The following is a 23,337-nucleotide window of genomic DNA, read 5'->3' as shown; positions in this document are numbered from 1 at the left end:
AAGCTCCTACACAGAGGAGATGGCCAAGCACTTAGGAAAAGCTCCAAACACCCCTTGGACTGAGCATCCACCAAACCTGTGAGGAACTCAAAGTAAGGGTGCCAACCCTTTAGATCTCATTAGATTTCATCAGTCTTGGCCTCCTTCCTTCATGCATGCTTCTGCATCTTCAAGGTCTGGGACTTGAAGCAGGCCATGCCATCATTTCCTGAAGAGTCACAGAATCAGAATATGCTGTGGGGCAGCACCTGGAAAGCAACCTTCATGCCAGCTAAATAGGAGTTGGTAAATGTGCACACGATGCTGATTGTATCAATCACAATGCCGTGAATATGTGGCAACCATAATATGACTGGTGTTTTGCAAATTTCTCCATTAGTTTCTCCTCAGAGCAGTGGTTATCTGCTACGATGGTCCTTGCCTGTCATATCCTCCAGCCCTCTCCCAGATTCACACCACTAAGTCAGTGTCTTTCTCTCACTGGGGTCCCCAAGCCTGGGTGCAGTTCTTCAGGTGTGGTCTTGCAAGTGCTGAGTAGAAGGGACTAATAAGCCCCCTTGACTTGAAGCAGTGCTTTTGTAAATATTCCCAGTATAGAGCTGGCTTTCTTTGCTTTATGGGTACACTGCTGATATACACATAACAACCCCCCTTGCCCTCCTCCCTGCTGGGTCCTTTTATTTCAAAGCTATTTTCTACCCACTACCCAGTCTGAAATGCTGCACTGGGTAAGTCTACCTCAGATGCAGGTCTTTATGACTTCACTGGACTTCATGAAGCACACAGCAGCCCATTTCTCGAGCAACTTTAGGTCCCTTTGAAAGGCAGCCCTGCCCTCCACTGTATCAACCACTCTCCCCAGAAAGGCTGTTGACACATATACATTATTATAAACCTCACCGGCCCCAGGTTTGGTGTGGGCCACAAACTTGTTGAGACTGTGCTCTAAGTCATCCTGAGGGTTGTTAATCAAGTTAGCCATTAAATGGTACTGGCCTCGATACTGATTCCCTAGAGGATATTACTAGGAAGTGGCTGCCAGTTCAACTTTAGCTGGTTGGTTGAGCTTAAAGGGTGGAGATTAGCAGTACACTTTCCGTCTATTGCAGTCACTTATCCAGTCCATACGTCACCAATTTTACTATAGGTTGTTTCAGAAAAGAAAAAAAAAAAAAAAAGAAAAAGAAAAAAGAAAAAAAAAAAAAACAACAGAAGAACTCTTTTATTTTCAAAGTTTGATCAATCCATGAAAGAAAGAGCAGCACATTTCTGCAAAGCTCAAATAACTGTACAGCTCATACCGCAGACAGAGTTTTCTCACCAGAAAGTAAGTGCTTGTTAAAGAGAGGGAGACAAAAAGTGAGTCGAGGCCAACTATGGCCAGCATGGTTCTGCTGCTGGTACTTTAAGAACCACATTACACCCTTCACTCTTCTCCTTCCAGTGTTGCCTAATTAAAATTACTGAACACAGATAAGGATCCATCTAACCACAAAGGACATTTTAGCATCCCTGTTGGATCCTATGTCAGGGCTGCCTTGTATATTTTGATTTTCATTCACAGGTTGAATGGAAGAAATGAGGCAAAACCCTCCACCAGGGAATGCTGCCTGGCTATATGAGGAGCCACCTTTCCATTACACTTAGAGGAAATCAGGTTGTCTTCCAGTGAGTTCCAGTCACCAAGTGATTTTATTGTTTCAATATGATGAAGCAACTTTTATTTTATGCACTTCATTGTGCTCAAAATGTTGTTTTTCACAGTATAGAATGGATGTGACAGCATTTGTCATGGAAGCACTGAGCAGAGTATGTTGCAACTTCATTCAGTTGTGTTGTTTTATGAAGTTCTGCAGTAAAATGTGCCAGCAAATTATGTTGTATTATTTTCCTTCTGGTGATTAACTAATTATTCATATAATAAATAGCAGCTAACTACAAGAAAGAGACCTATTTGTCACAGAGTTAGAAGAATGTCAAACTTTTCCCATTTCACGTAAAAAGGCAGAGGAAAAAAATACTTCTAAAATGACTTTGCAACATGTGCTTTATTTTAAGTCATTACTGAATCAAAACTACATAGTATACCCTTTTAACATACCCTACCCACTCAATGATCATTCTTTCTCAATATTTTTTTTAACATGGAATGAAACCTACATTGCAAATGTAAATTTTCATGCTACAATGAACTTTAATGAGCCATTTGTGTCACTAATAATAGTAATTTAAGAAAAAAGGCCATTTTTCAAGCTCATATGTATGTCTACATTTGGGAACTTAAAAAAAACCCGTCTCAGATGTAAAAATGTGACTTGGAATATGTAAACATTTTTGTATACCTGAAACACTGGAAGAAGAATATTGGCTAAGAGCAAAACAATGGTTGCCTTAAATCATTGAAATGGGAAAAAGCATGTCATGGGGAGCAGAGAGAAGCACACACTATTCAGTTTTCAAAGGGTTATAAGAAATGAAGTAGCTCCTTATGTCATTGAATTCACTTTCTTTTCTCATCTAATGGAAAGCGGTAACTTTGAAGAAAATGGCCCAGCAGAACATCCCAATATTTCACCATAATTATTCTAGCCATTAGTTACCCTTGACAAAGTGTCAAGTTTCTGTTGCTTTTTTTTTTTTTTTCCTGAGAAAAGTCATTGATGTTTGGTGGAAATGTTTTCTGCGACTGTACAAATAAAATAAGGCATTTAAAGAGATTGTTACTTGTATTCTTTTTGCTAACAGAGGTTTGTCCACAGTGTCCTTTGTACATCAAAACCTCTGCTTTTCTACAAATGGGTATGGCTAGAATGTCTTCAGTTCCCACTGGGGCCCTGGGTCTTGGGTGTCCTGAAGGCTAGTCAGCGTCCCATTACTGTAGCTTGAATGTCAGTGATGTACAACAGCATATTGCACAATCCAATCTATATGGCTCCAGAAAAGGTTGGGAAGTTACACTGGAGTCATCTGCGGGTTCACTCCTTTCTTTTCTCTTTGAGGGTAATAATTATCGTCTGGAAAATTAAATTACCAGACACAGATGCAAACATTTTTTTTGCTGATTAAATTACAAAGCAGTCCCCAGATTGTAGAGGAGTGGCACATTAAAAACAGCAAATCATCCAACTTTCTTCACTGTCGATCCTTAATTTGAAAGGCAGCATGGATTCCTAAGGCCGTAGCTTCCAGGACTCCTTCAGTGAAAAATCATCGCTACCTAACTATAAAAGGCTTAGCTCTTAAGAGAATATTGTGCTTTTTTTTTCTTTCTTTAAAATTCAGATGAAATCAACTTGATTCGCAGTGTGACACCAAAGAGATCAATTAGTTTTTTCCCTAGTCCACTTGATCATTGTCTCTGGTGAGCGATACAGGAATATTAGTTTGGCATACAGGTCTTCTTCTAGTTCCAGTTCTCCAGTCTCTCGTACTAAGAAAATGTCAGTACATAACTTCAAGATTCGGTCTACATTGGGTAGCTCCTCAAACATGATAGAGTGAGAGATGCCACTGAAAAATTCACGGACGAACTTCCCTATCACCAGGACAACCGATGCGTATAGTCCCATGATGCTGAAAAGTAAGAATGGAAAGAGTTCAAACCACACCTTGAAAAAGGGTCAGTCAAGTGAGAGGGAGCTCATCTACACAGCTAATTGCAGTCTATCAGCAGAATGAATATTAATTTATAATTAGGATTCTGTTTCTGTTTTGTTGTAGGATGAAGGAAAATAAGGTCTCTTCAAACACTACAGGAATTTGTGAACATACACAGCTGAGCCTGCTGCCTTAAATGATTTAGCCTCAGTCATTGATGATGATGGTCTCATGTCCTGTCTGCTACAGCTTGGGAGCCACAGAAAGAAATACCACAACTACTAAATGTGATCGGTCAGATTTCATATCTAATATTTTTTATTAAAGCATGTGTCAGTCATGACAGACTAATGCTTACCTGACCTCCCATGATAAATCTCCAATGAGGAGTTCTCCAGAATGATGCTAGCAAGGCATGACTCAGTTTCATGACAAGTTTCATGACTCCCTCTGTCTATGAAGCTGTATTTCATAACTGCTTTACAGCCAGAGTCCTGGCCACATGCATGGGATTGGGAAGGTTGCTAAAACTGGTCAGAACTTCGGCAGAACTTGACCTGTAGTTAAACTAATATCATTTGAATGATTTTACTTGAATAGGAAATTGGTGCGAAGGGTGCTTCTTCTGTTTTTTTTTTTTTTTTTTTTTTTTCTTCTCCCCACTGGAGAGTAGATATCGAGGAGCACATCGTTTCTTTAAAAATATGAAGCCTTTTATAGGTAACAGTAATAGATTTGTAACTCCCACAGAAGCCCATTTCTGGAAGTTCAAACATTACAGCAACACAGAAAAAGAAATAACACACACTCCCAAAAGCAAATGAATTAATCTCTACTTCTATCATATCTACATTATTTTAATTTTATGTAAAGATTCATTCTTACCCATAGCCAGCTAAGAATCCAAGGCTTGGTGGACTGACTTTATCACTGAATATGAAGAGTTCAAGACTCTCTTCAGATGTTTTATATCTTTTCCCAAGCTGATTCAAAACCCACCACTCACGAACTCCCTCATCAGATACATTTTTGACCAGGGAAACTGTAATATTTTCCCATCTGCAGTCTATTGGAAAAAAAAAAAAAAAAAAAAAAAAAAAAAAAAGTTAATATATTACCAAAACCTACAAAAGTTAAAAGGATTCCAATCAGATGCTTTGACCAATAAAATTATAAAATGACCGAGCAATGTAGGAGTAAATGTTTGTTATAACTCTCTTAAAACCCATTTTACAGAATTTCTGTACAAAAGTACTGTATCTATCTAGACTGTTATGGTTTTCCTTCCCTAAATTAAATAAATAAAATAAAATAAAATAAAATAAAATAAAATAAATAAAACGTTTCACATCACCTACATTTTCTTCTGTAGAAATGACAGATCATTCAAGTATTTTCAAGCTGTAGAGTCAATGACAGACAGCATGTTTACATTTCAGGCCTAAAGAAACACATCTGACTTGGAGGTACAGTGGTCAGCTTCTGCATGTCCAAGTGATACTACCACTGCAAATCATTACTTTTTGGTATAAAAGATATTATAAAAGATATCATTCTTTTATATCAAGAAAAGCATACTGTACTATTATGCATAATGATCACACAGACAGGAGCTGAACCCTGGCCCTGGGGACTCTATATTGGCAATGTACACATTAAAGTCTTGTAGAAGAATCCCAAATTAAGAGGTTTTTTTTTAGGACAGAAATTGACTAATGACAGTGAAGCACTGGTAACACATAAAACTAGATTCACTCTCAAGAATTATTTTTTCTACTTAATATAAACATGCTCACTCAACCTTCAACTGTAATGGACTACACAATGATCAAGAAAAGGCCTGAGTGCCAAATTTAACCTCTGCTGAACAAAGTATTCTTAGGTACAGAATTGTTCTTACTCTTCCACCCCAACAGGTTTTCATATGTACGTATGTACATGTGTATGCACTATGTATATCTATGAGTATTTATACATATTCTGATTGGGAACTTTGAAATTCCCTATTTATCTAAATTGGATTCTTTGGAGCCAAAAAGGAAGGAATAGAATAAAAATATCATTATTCAAGTAGAGAAGCTACATTTGCAAACACACAGCACTACTATTTGTGGTAAAGTATTAAAGAGATGCAGAGAAGTGAAACTTGTCATCAGTTTCTCAGGAAACAAGGGAAAGCAATTTCTGAAAGCAGACTTGAAGAGCCGGACTTTTAATCTGTAGAGTCCTTACTGTTAAATACAAAGCTAAAGTACATCCAGATGCATTTTCTGCCTTGCACTCTATTACCTCATGTCTCCCCAACCTTGTAGGAACCAGGTAGAAATGACTGTAAGAGTATTTCAGCTTGCGGTGCCCCAGAGCAGTTCAGCAAATGTGCAAGTTTGAGCACTGTGTTGCACTTCTTTCAACTGTGCTCTGTTTTCCATGGCCTGGATACATACCTGTCAATAGCTGCTTTATGGGTTTTGCCAGAGAATCACTAGGAGCCTTGATGTAGTATGGATACACTGTCTCTAATGTTCTGGAAAAAATGAGAAAGCAAATATTTCATATTTTTATACCTCTAAAATAATTTAGAAATAGCTAACAGAGCTATACACAGTTCCCAGTAATTCTTGGCTTAAACTATGATTTTATAGTGTTCAGATGTCACATCTGAAAGTTAGCTGGATTTATTAACTATGTTCTGTCAGTACTTCAGCAGGGAGCTCCATCCATAATGTACCCTTTCGCATGCCATGAATCCCACACACCTGGGGCACGTGTGTTTGCAAGGAATGTAGGATTTATATTTTGTTCATGTTTTTAACAAAGCTGCTTTTGTAGTCAGCTACATAAGCAGCACAAAGAATGGCAACACATCACCAGTAGTAAACAGTCTTGAAAAATATGTAGCAAGAACATTTATTACTTCAGAATTAAAAGATGTTTAAATAATAACACATTGAAAAGAGTGAAAATTCTTCCCAGAATCTTTTACTGTGAAATATTTTCACAGTTTGTATTATCTGGAGGATTTCAAATTTAAAAAGAAAGATGTTTGTGGAAGATCTTCCATTGGACTCAAAGTACCTTATGTAGGATGAATTACCAGCATCCTGAGAGCGAGAAATGTAATTAAAAGCAGAGATGCTGTCCTAACTTTTCCCTCACGTGAGTGAAAAATTCTAGGAAAGGGGAGCTCTCAGGGAAGTCCTCTGATACTGCTACATTGCATATGCTAGGCTGTGGAAGAATGGAGGTGGTCAATTTAAAGTCCTTCATGACTGTTCAAGCAGGACCAGCGAATAGGTAAAAGCTCAGCAGCTAAGTTGTCCCAGCAGAGGTGGTGGCAGAAAGCTCCTGCTGAGGTTGTCAAATGCCTACTAGCTGCCACAACCATTTTTCCTTTATGACAAAGTTAAAAATGCTTAAATCAACAAAATTATTGCATAATACAGCTCTATCTTTTACGCTGTTGTTTGCCTCCTGCAAGGAGAGAATTATGAATGGATTACATCCTCCCAGTGGGTGCAGAAAAATAGCTGTGCTACAGAAAAGACATCTGATTTCCACCTACTAAGAGATATGAACCAGTCAGGGTTTTCATTCTCCCAGTTGACCTCAGCTTTAACTTTTCAACTCTTGCGGCCACAAAACAGATCAGGTGGCCTTCAGGGATGATGTGTTGGCCTAGCAATATTTAGAGACTACTGCTGTAAAGTAATTCCCAGTGACCAGGATGAAGAGGAAGAGCCAGATTCCTTTCAAACTTGAAAGGAGCGTCACTGCTGTTAATGCTGTAAGGCTACATCTATACAATAATGTTCAATATTCAGATGAAGAGAATGTTCTTACTGCCTTGCGAATTTCCATTACAGGAAAAGATCTGATGTCAGAGATGACTGCAGATGTTACCCTTTTACCAGAGTGATTTAACACTTCCTTGCCAATCTACTACCATTCAAGAATGACAAGGAGAGATACATTGGATGGTTATTTAGAATGAAAAATTAATCAATACAACTTCCTCAAATGAAGTTGAACTCAAGTAACTGAGAGGAGGGTTTAACTATGAATATTCTGCAATGAACTGTGCTTATCTAATAAATCAAAGAAAATCAACTAATAGCTTCACCATGCTTGGTGGTGGTGTTCCAGTATTCACAGTCTTCTCTGTCTAAATTTATCACACACACAAAAAAAACAAACCAAACCAACCAAAACAAAACAGACATCTTTTTACCTTTAAAGCAATGTTATTATTCTGTGACTTCAATGCTTTTGGGCTCTGTGAACAAGGCTTCAAAGTATTTAGAGGTGAATAGATGGGCAGACAAATGGTATGTTTACACAAGCCTCACCTCCTTAAGATAGTAGGATTAAAACAGAAGGTTTGCATATAAATAGGCAAAGAAAATAACTTACACCTTTTTCAATTGCTTTCCAGACATCATTGTAGCAATATCTGTTCTGGTTTTCTCTGGTAGGCCAAAGGTAAGTTTATCTGATGCTATTTCTGCTTTGGCACCAAGAGTGAGATTTCTGTTTAAGTAAAAGGAAGACACACAGTCATCTTACAATGAAAGCAGAACCTAAATTTGTGTTTGCTGAACTCTAGAGCTGGTTGTCTAACTAGTCTAACCACGTTGATCCTTTCCATCCCAGTCTTTGCTAAACTGCAGCAAGCATCATGCTACCTATACCCAAGACGTGTCCCAGAGGACACCTAACAGTCTTAAAGGTTTTTTGTTTTTCTGACTATTCTTTTGCATGCATTAATGTTGACTGTCTGATGTCATTTTGCTCATTATGTCAGTCAAATCAGAACTGGGGAGGAAGGATGCCCACTCAGACTTTGGGTGACAGTACTGCCAGACAGGATTCAGCAGTCAGCTACAGGTTCCTGAAACCCCACCTTGGACTAGCAGAAGTGTGTGTCTAACAGGCTGACAGGACCCCCATGCCAGCTATAGAACACAGCTTTTTTTTTTTTTTTTTTAATAGAGGATCAGCTTTTGCACCTTGTCTTTTGTTGTGCCCTGGGGTTGGGATGCAGCAACTGGGTGAGACAACTCCTGGGCTGCTGGGGCCTGCAGCAAAGTTCTTCCAGCAAATTATGTGCAAGGGCAGATAGCATGTATGCTGCCTGAGTGGTACATGAGGTTCGTCTTACAGCTGCTTGTGGTCTGCTGGCCTAGGTGAAAGACAGCAGTTTCCCTTTACAGAGAAAAAGTGGAAGGTCTCCGTGGGTAAGCCTTTACCGCCTTCAGTCATTCATGGTTGCAATATAATCCACAGGGTATAATTTGAGGGTGAAAAAGGTTTTTTTGAAATCCAGCGTATGAATGTTCGTAGTTAGGTAAGTATACTGGCAAATTGAGTAGAGGCATTAAAAATTAATTTAAAGTTCAGAAATGAATGAGGGATGTAATTCACTGGCTTAATATTGTATACTTCCAGGAAAATGAGGGGGGTCAAATAAAGTTGAATAAAGAGTGCAGATTCTTCACAAGCCTATTTTCAACTGTGTAAGGACTGACCGAGCATGTTCAGAGCTCCTACAGTGATTCAGCTGACCTGCTTCTTGTGCGTGGTCTCTTCCTGGGGATTGCTATAACAACCAAGTATTTACTTCGAAAAAAACCACGTAGATATAGGGGCTGCAGTGGCAGTTCATTTCTAATTTAGCCCAGTCCCAAGTGGCAGGCAGTAGCCAAGAAGCCATCCTGATGACTCAGTGTGCTCCAGCACGTATTCAGTTAAGTACATTCTAGGCTGGCTCTTGCAAAAACTTAATTGTAAAGCAGTGTTTTACTGAGGCCAAGTCACCACTAAGTAAATGGGCAAAAGTCTCAAAAAGTTGATCTGTGCTGAGTGGCAGAACAATGGCTTCAAGTATATGCGTATGTAAAACATAGCTGTGTCAGTTTGAGATTTCCTTAAAAAGATAGTGTTTCTATTTCCTTTTGGTTTTCTGCCTTAACTATGTCCCCCAAACATTAACAATGTTCTTTGAAGCAAAGTTTATTTGAACATCTTCATCTAAAACTGACTTAAGTTTTCTTACTTTTCCCTCCTCCTCCTCAAGTCCCATTGAAAACTCCACCCTCTCTTTTTAAATCATCTACTTGGAAGTAGCTCCATTTCTTTATTTATTTCTTGAGAAAAAAAGACAACAAAACTTCCTGTGTAACAAAAGTCACCACTCTCTACCTCTCTTTTTCCCGCATTATTTTATTTTATTTTATTATTTTTTGGTTTGTAGTACAATAGAATGTGCTGAAAAAATAAACCAAAAAATGCACTGGGGAAGTGTTCAACTGTTCTGCTCAACAAAAGCTTAGCAAATGATCCATCAACTTTATAGCTGTCATATTAATTACCTTTGAATGCTCCATGAAAGAACTACAGTGAACTCTGCTGAAAAATCAAGCAGTCTTTGTATCATTTTCTCTCTGCTGGGAGGGCTGATGGTCCATAAAGAGTTTGAATTCCCTTCTAGATCTGCGAGAGTTATATCTTCTATTCCATAGCCCTCTAGAAACTGTAAAGCAGCCTGTAGTTGCAGTAGAGGAAAATAATCTTTCAGTGCTTTGATGTTCACAAGATTCACAACCACATTTCTTGATCAGGCAGAATTGCAAATGTTCAATTAATCAGAAATGCATTGCTTTACACTGAATGCTTTGTCAGGTCTCAGCTGGGTCTTTAGATGGAGGCAGGAATAGACAAAGTGTAACCAACCCAAGAAGGCAAACCAAAAATGGCCCAGCTGTTCAAAGAATAAGTATGATGGTCAACTTGGCCCAAACGGGTTTGAAAGTTCATCACGTAAACTCTGTAGAGTATATTTAATCTTATTTCCTTTAGTTTCTAATAACCCCATTTAAATTCCTGGATCCAATAGGCCATGCGGCTTTCAGTCCATGCCAGTTTTGGCTGGTACCTCTGACAGCTTCACTGAAACTCCAAACTGTATCAGTGGTCACAACAAAATATAATATAATATATTATAATATATTATAATATATTATAATATAAAATATAATATAATACTGTGTGAATGATATACCAAGCCTGGCCACTGTGAGATGGCAGACACTTTCAGAAATTCTGGTAATACCCAGGGGGCACAAGTCACCTGCAACCTCTTATTAGTTATCATATTTTTATTAAAATTGTAATCTGTCTTTTGTCAAGCATCTTTTAGCATAGAAAAATGTGTACAAGTGTTAAGGCAACTTTAAACCCTTATCTTTCAAAGTATATCAAGACTGCAATATTACTGTGATAATACCCAGGCTATTGGGTAGCATCTAATATTAAAAGGTGTTAATTCTTGAATGGGCTAGAAGGAAGTACTTCTTTAAAGTGGTGTCTGATCAAAATTTAATTATTTTAGTAATGCAACAGTTTCTGCTAAATACTAGTCTTTTTCTTTTGTTATATAAAATAATGATAACTTTGTGTATAGTGCACCATGAAATATCGAGACTATGTTTAAACTAAGGCATTTTAATGTCAAAACTTTTCCAAGCCATACACATTTTCTTTTGACAGCACCATGTCTCCTCAATGGGAGGTGAAAGCCACATGCACTATAGAAAGGAGCATGGAGCTTAGAAGTGCTAACAGTGTTGTATCCCCACAACATACTTGTTTTGGCACTACACCAACAGCACCACATCTCCTGAAGGTTTGTGTCCTTTAGAGGGAAGGACACAATCTATTCGGATGACAGGACAGCTGCAGTTTCTGTCTGTCTTCCGTGATTTTGTGCAAAGATGCTTAATCAACAGTAATTTTTCACTCTATAACCCAGCCCTGTCTTGACAAATGATCTGTTCAAACCTTTACTAGTACAAACTCCCTTTATGGACACATCTTCCAAATGATGGCCGTGCTGCTGACCACTTGACTACATAAACAAAACTCACAAATGACCTCCAAGGAAACATGCATACATTTTAAAGTAATGAGGTAGTCTACATTTCACTTACAGTGTTACCCCTATAGCTTCCCAGAAACGCATTGAAATCAGTCTGATTCAAATTCTTGAGCTGCTTCTGTTGAGCACTCATTGTAAAAATAGGCTGGGAAACAAAAGAACACACACTTGTCACATTTACTTCAAATCTTTTGCTATGTACACAGTACAGCATCCTGTGCTTCACAGTCCAAGACAATTATGGCACTCATTTCAACAGGAGAAGACTATGAAATTATTCCACTAAGAAGCAAACTACTTCCAATTAATTATCTCACATTTACCATGGGGACCTGTAATCAATTACCTGAGTTTTCCTGATGTAGGATGATTTATTCAGATTAAACTGCCAGCAGGTTCTGTTTTTAACTGGCAAGTGAAGGTAATATTTTACATCAGCGATGAACAAACATGTTTTTAACCCAAAGGGGATCACTCATGTGAGTTTATCTGATTTTTGCATAAGCCAGGAGATTTTCAGTCAGAAAATTTAATGCAGGGAATAAGGCACAGCACAAGGAAATACAGTGCAAAATCAGATATTTCTTTTAGTTTGTCTTCTTTTTTTACCTGATAACCTCCTAGAGTTATTGTGATTGATACATCTAGAGGCTTGTTCGTGATGCCTGCAACAGATTTGATTAAAGACATGAAGAGCAGTGGGAACCAGACAATAAAAATCAGCAAGACGATAATCATGCCACCCATTCCATACTTCACAACTTTCTTTTTCTTCTGGCCTCTTGGTTGGGGATATCTCTGCAAAAGCAAACAGCAACATAGTAATGTCTCTTCTATCAGTGGAACACTCGGTATGATTTGATGAGTAAAGGAATACTGATCTTAAGGACTCCAATCTTCTGTTGTCATCTGTTACCCATTATCAGGTCAGTTGCATTGAGATTTTTAGCCAAACCTGCACAAGCACTGAATTTCTGGCAACTACAGGGAAGAGTGCCAGAATAACCCATGTCAAGTGTGTGTCTGGTGTGAAAAATATTGTAAACCTCTGGTTTTTATTCCTTATGGCCATAAAGAAAGGAAAAAATGGGTAATTGCCGCACCAACTACATTTAAACAATGCCTCAAGCTTTGCTGCTGTTCCTACAATCTTGACAGTGTGGATGTGACATCCTTCCATTTCTTAGCTTCTGAGAGCAAAAACAGGTCTTGCTTTTATCCTTCTCTTTACAAAGCAAGTCATACAACACACCTGTTCCCCCTTGACCACAATTCACTCTGTTACTGACCTCACGACTGAATACTTTAATAGAGTCCCCATTCTCTAAAATGTCTTACCATCACTGTAATGTTTTCTTATAGGATTTAATACTACACAGTGCTTTAGGATCCTGCCTTTCACACACTGCGTACTGCATGTGCAAAATCAAGATGCAGCGAATTGCACTGCACCTCAGATGCATGCCAGGAATCTGGCTTTCAGGAAATTGTTCTTGCTTTACAACACGAATCCATAAAGCCCTAGGAGAATATTAAATTTGTAATACAATGCTATATTTAAAACAAATTAGCTACTTTTCAAAAGCATTGTATCAAATCATTTGTCTTGCACTACAAAATACTGTTTTCATTAAAATATCATATCAAGATCACCAGGGGCATATTATCCGTCTATATGAGATTAGTTCAGGCACCTTTAATGCTGTTACACAACAGTTCAGAGACTCTAAGAGCCAAAGTACTTAGGCATACCACTCAATGTGAGTGAGAGACAGAGAGAACTAAAGTACCTTGAACAACTCCCATAAAGTTATCAGTAGTGATTTTGCTACATGGCATTAGCACACACATGCAAGCTTAGACTTGGAAGTCTTCCTAAATTAGACCTATGCTACATATGCAGAATGATCCTGTTGGAAGGTGAAAAAATTCAGTACGATGGACAGTCAAAGCAGAACTGGGTTATTGTTTCTCTGACTCCTCTGATGACACTCCATTCAGGGCAGAAATAAAAGTCATAACAAAAAAAAGCCTACATACAAGATCTATGTGCACTTCAACCCTCAGTTAACTCGGAAAGCAAGTGCCATTAAGAGACAGGATTATAATAAAAGTAGTAATACGTCAGTAACACTTGAAAATACAGCCGTTTCATTGCAGATGTACAATTTCTGACTGGTTGGGTCACTCCTAAAAGAATGCTTAATTTCTTTTTCAAATTGGCAAATAAGCAAGCATATGGTTGCAATCTTTATAGTGCTTATAAGGAATCCAGAATTTGCAAGTTTAATTTGAGCTGAAGCTTAAATGAATTAAAGAGGCTGAAACTTCAGTCAAACAAATTGTGGTTTTATCTTTTTTTTTTTTTTTTTTTTTTTTTTTTTAGTCTTTTTGGATATGCGGATCCTCTCTCAAGATAAAGGAACCAGTTGAGTTCCCTCTGCACTTATATGAAACAAGAATCCCTGGTACCTACATGATGAAGGCATGAGCTCTGCCTTGTCCTGACCCTTCTTTAGAGCCACAGTTTCCCTGCTACTGCAAGTTACTCATTTAGTTGTTATGCACAATGTGAGTCTGTGAATATGAGGCCTTTCAATCCCTGTCTTGAAATTCAGGCATGCAATTAAACTAGCAGCCACATCTTGTGGAATTCATGTTAATGGTGGAAAAATCAGGTGTAAAGGAGAAGCCATTTGAAATTTCACTTGTGGTGACTGCCAACTAACTTAAAGTACCCAATAGTCTGAATATTTCTGAACATGAACACCAGCTGTATCTTCTAACAAACTGTCTTTATGGTGGATTTCCCAGTTATTTAGGGACTCATGATTACTTTTCTTCATTTCTGCACAGGGAAGAGAAGGCCTGGATCACTCATATGGGGCTTCCTTACTTTTTCTGATTCTCGCCAGCACTTCAGGATGAATATATGAGCATAGATATCTTCAACACAGATCCAGCTGGAAAGACTGAGAGTGGTGTCAGTCCAAACCCAGTCCATTACTGCTCTCAGCTCAGTCAAAAATGGAACCAGGCGGAATCTGAAGGGAGATCACAACTAGTGATTAGTCAGAAGCAGAGGGATCACATTAAATGAGCACAATAACTGTATATATCACAAAAGGGAGAAATAAACCAGTATTAAAAGACAGTTTAACTGGATTTTTTACAAATACAATGCAATCATATCCTGAGACTGTATGACTAATACTGATGTTTTGAGGGTGATACCTTTTGCCACAGCTCATGTTCCTCTAGGGTCCCCTGTGAGACCATAAACATGCTTTTGCATCATTATGCCTAGCAATTGTACATGAACCACTGATGGAATGGTACAAGACAGAGTTCCCTGTACACCCAAATTCCTCTGATCTGGAGGCATAGAGGAACATAGCCTGGCCTATCCGCAGAATGGTGGGACTTAATTTTATGCCTCCTTACACCCAGTGGTGCATTGCCTCTTTACAATAAGTGGGCAGTCCTCAACTGCATACGGGATTGGGCTTTATGACTCAGGATTAAGCAGTAGAAGAAGGTGGGCTAACAAGAAAGCAACATGCACAGAGCAGCTTTTCAAAGTGTGCCATTCCCTTTATTAGTTCCACACTTCTCTGCTTGGCCAGGTCACAAAGAATACTTCATGTGAAGAAAGCTTTCTTCTATAGCTCTTTCTACTGGAATGACACAACCCATGCTGAAAATATTGGGAAAAGGCTGAGATTATTCCATTTTTTTCTGTGAAATATGTATATGCTTTGAACTAGCTTAATCTCAACATCATGGTAACATCATAATCAGAACATCATGGTAACAGCACAACCCTAATGCCACCTTTCACTCTGAGGTGAGGCTGTGTTTGTTATTGCACCAGCATTCCTAACCCTGAAGAACTTCAAATGTGCAGCATTTTCCAAAAGGTACACAAAGGAAACATTTTTTTGGTGCACAGATTTTATTTCACATATGTACTCTCTCTCAGCTTATTCTCCTTTCCACCTACAGCCTGTAAGCCTGCTCCAATGACTTCTTCAGGATTTGTTGCCTTGCTACTCTTTAGTACTATAGAACAAATAACATTACATAATGTTGTAGTCCCTATCTCTTTCACAGAAGTGATTTCTTACAGGTGTTAAAAAAGGGCCCTGAGTGTCAGACTGGTAAGTCAGGCTTCCATATTCACGACAGGAGACTGATTTTTCTGAAATTTACATTCCTGGAATTGTTTTTTCTTTCTGGACTACAGGGGACATGTGGCACAGACAGAGCAGTATGGTGTGAAAGATTTACTGTCTCATTTCCAGCAGCTTTGAAGAGAATTCATGAATAACCCCAGCATCTCATGATAACAGGTCCTTATTTCATGGAAGAATGGACTAAGGCAGTAGTTCTAGACTTACCCTTGAAATAAGAACAGGTTCACATAGTTATAACTTTTAGTGAGGAAGTTGCCTAGAACACGAGTTGGATATCCACAGCGTATCTGATATGCTGATAAGCCAAAATAAACACATTTCACAAAATACCAGAGCTGGGCAACAGTGTTCTGGCTAAATTTCCTGTAATGGAAAAGACAGATAAAGGAAAATGATGAGCATTGTACCTGTGTACGACAGAATTAGCTTGAAATGTTTTGTGCTCCTGGCAGCTTCCCTTTCCTGAGAACTGGTGAAAAACCCTTGGTCTCTGACCCCACTGCATTGGTGACACACTATTTGAAAGAATCTGGATGAGGAAATCCAAAAACAGCATCTGTAATCACCTCAGGGTCATGGCGAGAGACTGGGAACAGGCTCCCTGTGAGTGATGGCTCTGGGGCAGCATTCTGTCCCTCCAGACACTAGAGATGCCTAGCTACACCACAGGGGCCCCTACAATGACACGTGCCCTGGTAGTCCTGGGTAGACACTGTTTCTCTTCGCTGTTCAGGTGGTTGACATCTACACTGACTTTAAGCAGCTTTAATGCTAATTTGTATTCATGGAGGTACCTCCAACATCTTGGACTCATATAAGGAATTAGGTTGGAGCGACCTCTGAAAACCTTCTTTTGCATTATCCCCTGCTTGAATCATGTCTAATCACACCAAATTGTTCAGGGACCTGTCCAGATGAGTTTTGAATATTTCCGAAGATAAAGATCCCACAGCCTGTCTGTGCAAATTGCTCTAGTCATGGAGCAATTGCCAAATGCCATGGAGCACTACTGTCATGGTGAAAAGATTTGTCATCATATCTAGCATAAATTCCCCTTTTCTAACTTGTGGCTTCTTGCACCTCTGAAAGCAGCTTAATTTCACCTTAACGCTCTCTTAACAGGTCAGTGAAGACAAGTCATCATGTTCTGCAGGCTAAACTAGCGCTATTCACTCAACCTCTTCACACATATCATATGCTCTAACCACCCTAACCATCTTGGTGAACATTTCCCCTTCTGACAGCAGCCCAATAACATGCTGGAACTGCGTGATGGACAGGGTTTGTGAACCAGACATGATCCACTGTTTGCAATTATATCTCACTAAATTATTGCAATTAAGAAATATGCATGTGCTTCTAAGAGTCAGCCTAACTTATAAGGGCCACAGGAGTTTCAGATGCAGGTTTGAGATTAATAACATGAGATAAATATTTCACGAAGGCACCAAAAATATCAAAAGGATTTTCTTGCCCTTTAAGTTCACAAGTCAATATAAAAATTTAATCTCAATTTTCAATTCTCAGTAGATAAGAGATACACTTGAAAAATGCACTTATTAAAATAAGGGCACAATTATTACTGCAGAGAAAAAATAAAACAATTTTTAAGAGGAAATCAGACTTTTTCTTTCTACATTATGCTCCTATTTTGTTTTTCCCTTACAATAACTTAACTGTTTATGAAACGAAATGTGCCCAAGTGACAGGCCGAAATTCTCAATGGATTAAAGCAAAGTTTAAAGTCATAAGTAGAAGGGGAGTCAGCCAAACACTAGAGAAGACACATTAACCCCTCTACAGAGCAGACTGCTTTGAGCCAAGCAATAAGAAATGTTAGATTTTCAGGTCCATTGGACCAGGCAACTCATACAAGACTTCATACAGCAGGTATGAAGTCCACACTACATCCACAGCACCTCCAAAGCCATGTGACAGAAGCAGGGGAGGAGAAATTTTGCTCTTCAGAAGAGACAAAGGTTTTAGACCTTCTTCATTCTAAGGAGTTTCAAATTCATAGTTAGTTCACAGAGTCCAGGAGAGTGACAAGTTATAGATTACTCTGAGAGAGACATTTTCTACCAAGTCTTCTAAATCAGCGTGAAGCCAGAAAAGCAAGGTTTCTGATAAGAAAGAAGGGTGTAAAGGCAGGAAGGCATGGCATAGGTGGAAGGGGAGAGGAACAAAATTCTGATCAATGCACCCTGAGTTACTTCTGTTTGTATCCAGCAGCTATCTCATAAAAGATGTAAACCAGTCTTGGAGGTGGGAAATCAAAACAGAGGCCAACATTGTCTCAGCTGAGTGCTCAGCTACAGGCAAACTTTCTCTCACCTGCTATTCTTTGACCCAAAATGAGAATATTTAATTACATACTTGTATATTCTATTTCTTACATCCTCAAACCTACATTGGCCACAGTTACTGCTGTAGAAAGACATTCTGCTTAGGAATGAGACTATGAAGATATTTGTTTATGATTCGAAAGCTTAGCTATAACCCTCTCAAATTTACACTCAAATAACTTATTAGAGCATCACTTTTCAACCCATATTGTCCAATTGTAAGGTTTATACCTTTCTGTCACTCCAGGCAAGATAAAGAACATCCAGAAATGAATTCCAAAAACAAGGATGACCTGGAAGATGACCTTTCCCATGACAGTCTTTTTGAGGTACAGCGCTCGGTCTACCACCATGGTACCAAACTGAATGAGTACCATCACCAAAAACGCCTCTGGGACCTGGTCCTCTGATAACGAAGAGGTGATGTCTGCTGCTGCAGAGTGTTTCTGAAAAAGAAAATGTAACAGAGTAGTTGAGGAAGGAGGACATTCACACGGAACCTAGCATCAACAACAAGGGTCCCAATTGACAATTTACATGCAGATGCCCTCTATGACATACCCCAAAAGCCCAAAATCCAAACACAATGATGATGAAGTCCACTGTATCTGCGAGGAACATCAGCACATACACATCAGTCACAGCACTGTAGTCTGGATGAATAAGATTGTAGAAAAACTGTCTGATGGGCACATACACCTGGAGAGTCCTAAAACAACAATAACCACAATGTGATTTAAAAACACTGTAACTGGCACTGAAGAAAAGAGTGTCTGGAGGCGATATGAGTAATGTTTGTAAAGATACACTTCTCTGACAGCCTCTTCATAGGTCAAGAGAGACACCAGTTCCTTGCACTGATTGCTGCTAAAGCATGGCATTAGCATTTGTTTGGTAGAAATACACATAAGATCCCAAATCAGTTCACACAGGATATTTAGCTTCATATCAGACAGATGAACACCCCTGCAGTGCTGTTTGAACCTCTGTTAATTTGTCTGAAGTTCAGCTGATGGGACGTAGGAACTTAGGGTGAAAGCATACTGATATAATGAATAGCATACGTATCCATTCTTCCATTTGAATTAACAGAATCAGTAACCTGCTCTCTTTAAAACATTTCACTGTATTAGTCAGCTCTTCACAACCTCCCACCCAAGCCCACACAACTCCTCACTTCGCTCACTTTTTAATTGTAAAGGCCTTGGCTTTGATCATTTGTTCTCGAAACTTTTCCATAAGAAGCTCTTTCTTAGATTTTTGCTTGATGCTTAGCACACTGCTTCCTTTCTGACTGCTGTTTCTTGTACTGGTACTTCCTGAGAAAAAGGAGAGGGAAAGAGAAGAGAAAGAAGCTAATTCAAAATTGAAGTTTAAATACAAAAACTATAAAGTAATATATCTGGAAAATTCTACCGCATATCTGAGTCCCACATTTGAAAGACACTTCAAAATAAATCTGTATAGTAATTTTTTTTCCTGATATGATAAAATCTTGACAATATCCAGTATAGGTTTAACAACTAGCAGATCTAGATTAATAACTAAAAGGAGAAGAATAGTGCCAAAGGCAAATACTTGATTGTTCTGACTCAGTCATCTCAATTGGTAATATACATTCAGGCTGTAGTAAGCCCTTCTTTTTCAGAAGAGGTAATCCATTTCAATATTCCTAAACATTTTTTTTTTTTCACTTCAAGTTCCATTGAATGTAGATATGAGAAATACATGTGCTTTGAATTCCCTCTAGCTGGGGATTATACTGAACCAGAAATTCTGGATTTGGGCCACGCTGAATGTTCCTTTCCCAGCTTTTGGGTAATGTCATTTTAAAAACATACTGAATCATAAAGTACAGCTCTCCATTTGAACTTTAGGAAGGTTTGGAGCGTGTTCAAATGCAAAAGATATTTTGGTTCATATCCTATTTCCTCACAGAGGAGCAACAGCATTCAGTAGTCTCTGTGTTCTCCACAGCAACCGCACAATGTTTCAGCAGGATGATCCTATGGGAAATGGTCATTTGCTCTTCAAATCCCAGAAATGCCATGACATTTACCTCTCTTAGATCTGTGTGAGGAGAAGCTGGATCTGTGAGAAAGCTGTGATGCACTGCTAGAGCTCTTCCTCCTGATTGCAGTCTGCTGCTCGGGGAAGTGGACATGGATAGATTCCACTGATGCTGCAAGATTGACAGACTTCAGAGAGCCTGAAGAATCTCTCCGGCCTCCTGTCAGAGAGAGCTCGTCATCAGTATCCTCTTTATTAGTGGAGCTGTCCACTTTCTCATCTTCATCCCACAATCCATGGCACTAATGGAAAAAGAAAAGGAGAGCATTTCAAACTCGTATTTATGTTATGGTATTTATCGTAGATGTTTACCACAGTGCTCACCAGGGGGACAACAAATGTGTTGTGTTGGAATATAACATGAATGACTGAATAATTAAAACTAAAACATTAAATATAAAATAAATTAAAAAAATCACATGCAGTCATTTTACCTTTAAAATGGATCTGTGGAAGAATAAAGCAAGGAGCTGAACAAGATCATAGTGCACATAGCCCTCTTTCTTTTCAATGCCAATGATATTGGGTGGATGGTAAGGTTTATCTTTTGTGTAATCCACATACTTATTCCAAGGAAAGAAGCCAAACTGGAAGAAGTACTTGATGACGATGGCCACCTGTTCAGAAACACAACACACTTCGGGTGTTTTCTAAGCATGGCAGCCTCATAACATTAAGAGGAGAGAAATATGACTATTTTGTCAGCTTTATAAGAAGATTAGCAAACATTCATTGCTACAGAGGAACAACAGTTTATGTTTCCTGAGTGATAAGGTCATCAATGACTAAAACCAGCATTTTCCAACAGATGGTGCTCAGTGGTACCTGAGATACCACCGGCAGTGTATACTGTCGCTTGATTACCAATTACACAATCACTAATTATAAATGGTCTGTTTTTGTAATAACTGCTTTACATGCCAGGAAGGATGTTGCCCATCTCAGTGAAGAAAAACACAAACAAAACCTTCTTATACCATAGAAATTCCCAAGGATGTTAGCAGATATTTATATTAATATGAAAGGCCACAGGCCCCTAGATGCTAGAGATTAAAACCAGAAAAGAGACCATGCAAAGCTTACAACTTCACTTTTCTATGTTTGACATACAGGGTTGCAAAAACAGCAGCATACCTCAGTGTAGACAATGGCTGTCATCCAGAAACGTTTGCTTGGCCGAGGAACAGACAGCATGGCCCAAAGGAATATAAGGATGGGAAGCACCAGGGTTATCATGGAGGCAGAGATCATGTGGTTAAGAATGATCACAAAATAGCACACCATTTCTGACCGGGCCACCAAGGTATTGTATAGGGCATAAATAAGAAGCAAGACTCGAGGCTGACCAACGTAGAATTTCTCTGATTCTTCTAGCTCTTCATCGTGAAACATCCTGTTAGGAGCACAGTACAATAAATTAAATAAAAATTAAATTCACAAGAGCTGCTTTGTTAATTGCTACTATTTTTCCTTTTGAAAAACTGTAAGATTTTGTCGGCGAGTATAATGAAGGAAAAAAAAAAGGGGGATTCGGTATTATAATCAAATAACCTGAATCTAAGCTCACAAAACTTCAAGCAAAATAATTAGAAGCATTGTTCTTTTCTTTTTTTTTTTTTTTAATTTACCCAGAGAATTGACTTGGTAGCTTTCCTACAGTTGCCCAGCCAACACACTTCATATAAATCACACGATGCTGGTGTGACACTGTCTGGATTCATATCTGATTTATTAACACAGGCAGGAATTAGAAGACCCAGACATTCATCAGGACATGCATGGTATGAATAGCACCACGACATAAGTTTAGAACATAATAAATGCTCTTGAGTATTATATTTGTCCAATATTTGTGTCCCACTTACCTAACTCAAATAATAGAAAAGGCAGCAAGAAACTATTACATATATTCCACATATTTGGTTCTCTTTGCTTTTCCTAAGGAGTGCCCTCATCTGAGATCTAGGTGGAAAGTCAGAACAACTATGGACAGCCAGAAGAAAGGACACTACGTTTACAATGTCAGATCTATACAGCCTCTAGATGTAGTCAGTTTGAAAGGTGGTTTAATATTTTTTTATTACACTCATGGAAGCTCTCCCTCAGTTGAGTCAGGCCAGAAAGCAGAGGAAGAAGAGCAGTGGCACCATTTGAGCCCTCTGGCACTACTGAGCATGCTGTCTGAAGGGCAAAGAGGGAGCATCCTATCTCCTGTGAAAGCACTTAGCAAGGTGGTCTCTCTACATAGCCTTCAGCTACTACTGGCTTAAACAAATACTCTGCCAAAGGTCAGAGTTTCCCTTATAGTAATCCAAAATAATAAAAAGAGAAACATTTTCCCAGATAGCTCTGGAAGCAGATTATTTGAAATCACAGCTGTCTGGAGAAGTCCTGTACACATGGAATGTTTAGAAAAGCCCTTGACCCCATGGCTATTGGAGTACAGAAATCTGATGATAATTGGAACAATTAGCTATGGTATCTGGGGAGAAAGCAGAGATTCTTTCCAGCATGAATTTGAATCATTTTAGAAATCTGTAATTAGAACAACTGCACAGGAAATGAGCTTCTTCCCTTACATCAAACTTAGCACAAGGTCTGTATCAAAAAACATAGACTAGTTCTGAGAGAAAACAAAACAAAACAAACGAACAAAAAAACGCAATGGCAAAACTTCACAGACTGGGACCAAAGATTTTCGCCACTCAAAGGTCCTTACTTGTTCAGAAGCAGCTCACTAGCCGTTAGCTCATGCGTCAACGGAGGGAGAATCGTATCATTAAGTCTGTCCGTCCGACTGTCATCTGGGCTCACCATCATGAGACTCTTACCAGCTGAGTCATCTGGGGAGCCAAAAGGAAGGTGTTCAAAGCTGACAGCTTTGCTATAGGAAGGTGGAGCTTCTGCATTGCTATCCACGGTGGAGTACAATGGCACATCAGTATCAGGAGTAAGCACAGCTCCTTCTGAACCCAGGCTATAATCTTCCACCTCCTCTTCATCCTGCCTCGAAGCAGAATGAGCTCCTTCCTCTTCGTGCTCCCCTTCTACCTCCTCAATGGTTTCTGTCGTCCCCTGACGAGAATAGAGCATGGTGACCTGTGTAGGTTCACTGTGAGGGTAGGATGAAGAGAGAGAGTTGAGCCTTGTGAGGCGTATCACAAAATGAAATTTGTTCATTCTACCTTCATGTAGA

At 38.9% G+C, this 23,337-nt stretch overlaps 1 protein-coding gene across 7 annotated transcripts in view; it reads right to left on the bottom strand.

The window, feature by feature from the left end:
* Positions 1–1,673: 1,673 nt before the first annotated feature.
* PIEZO2 (piezo type mechanosensitive ion channel component 2) overlaps positions 1,674–23,337 on the bottom strand; it is a 347,735-nt gene continuing 326,071 nt past the window's right edge. For all 7 annotated transcript variants that reach the window (XM_032182550.1, XM_032182552.1, XM_032182554.1 and 4 more), the window contains 16 exons: positions 22,861–23,253; positions 21,276–21,534; positions 20,576–20,758; positions 20,131–20,383; positions 19,258–19,390; positions 18,633–18,780; positions 18,303–18,517; positions 15,931–16,089; positions 14,427–14,574; positions 12,140–12,328; positions 11,583–11,675; positions 9,966–10,138; positions 8,008–8,124; positions 6,042–6,121; positions 4,483–4,663; positions 1,674–3,573 (listed from right to left, as the gene is read on the bottom strand). In XM_032182550.1, coding sequence (XP_032038441.1) covers positions 3,321–3,573; positions 4,483–4,663; positions 6,042–6,121; positions 8,008–8,124; positions 9,966–10,138; positions 11,583–11,675; positions 12,140–12,328; positions 14,427–14,574; positions 15,931–16,089; positions 18,303–18,517; positions 18,633–18,780; positions 19,258–19,390; positions 20,131–20,383; positions 20,576–20,758; positions 21,276–21,534; positions 22,861–23,253 — 2,977 coding nt within the window. In that variant the 3' untranslated portion in view covers positions 1,674–3,320. The remainder of the gene's footprint in view (positions 3,574–4,482; positions 4,664–6,041; positions 6,122–8,007; positions 8,125–9,965; positions 10,139–11,582; positions 11,676–12,139; positions 12,329–14,426; positions 14,575–15,930; positions 16,090–18,302; positions 18,518–18,632; positions 18,781–19,257; positions 19,391–20,130; positions 20,384–20,575; positions 20,759–21,275; positions 21,535–22,860; positions 23,254–23,337) is intronic.

The sequence above is a fragment of the Aythya fuligula genome, chromosome 2 (assembly GCF_009819795.1).
Source record: "Aythya fuligula isolate bAytFul2 chromosome 2, bAytFul2.pri, whole genome shotgun sequence".
NCBI classification, from domain to species: domain Eukaryota; kingdom Metazoa; phylum Chordata; class Aves; order Anseriformes; family Anatidae; genus Aythya; species Aythya fuligula.
Note: the sequence above shows the minus strand (reverse complement) of the source record. Positions and strands in the feature narration are given on the sequence as shown.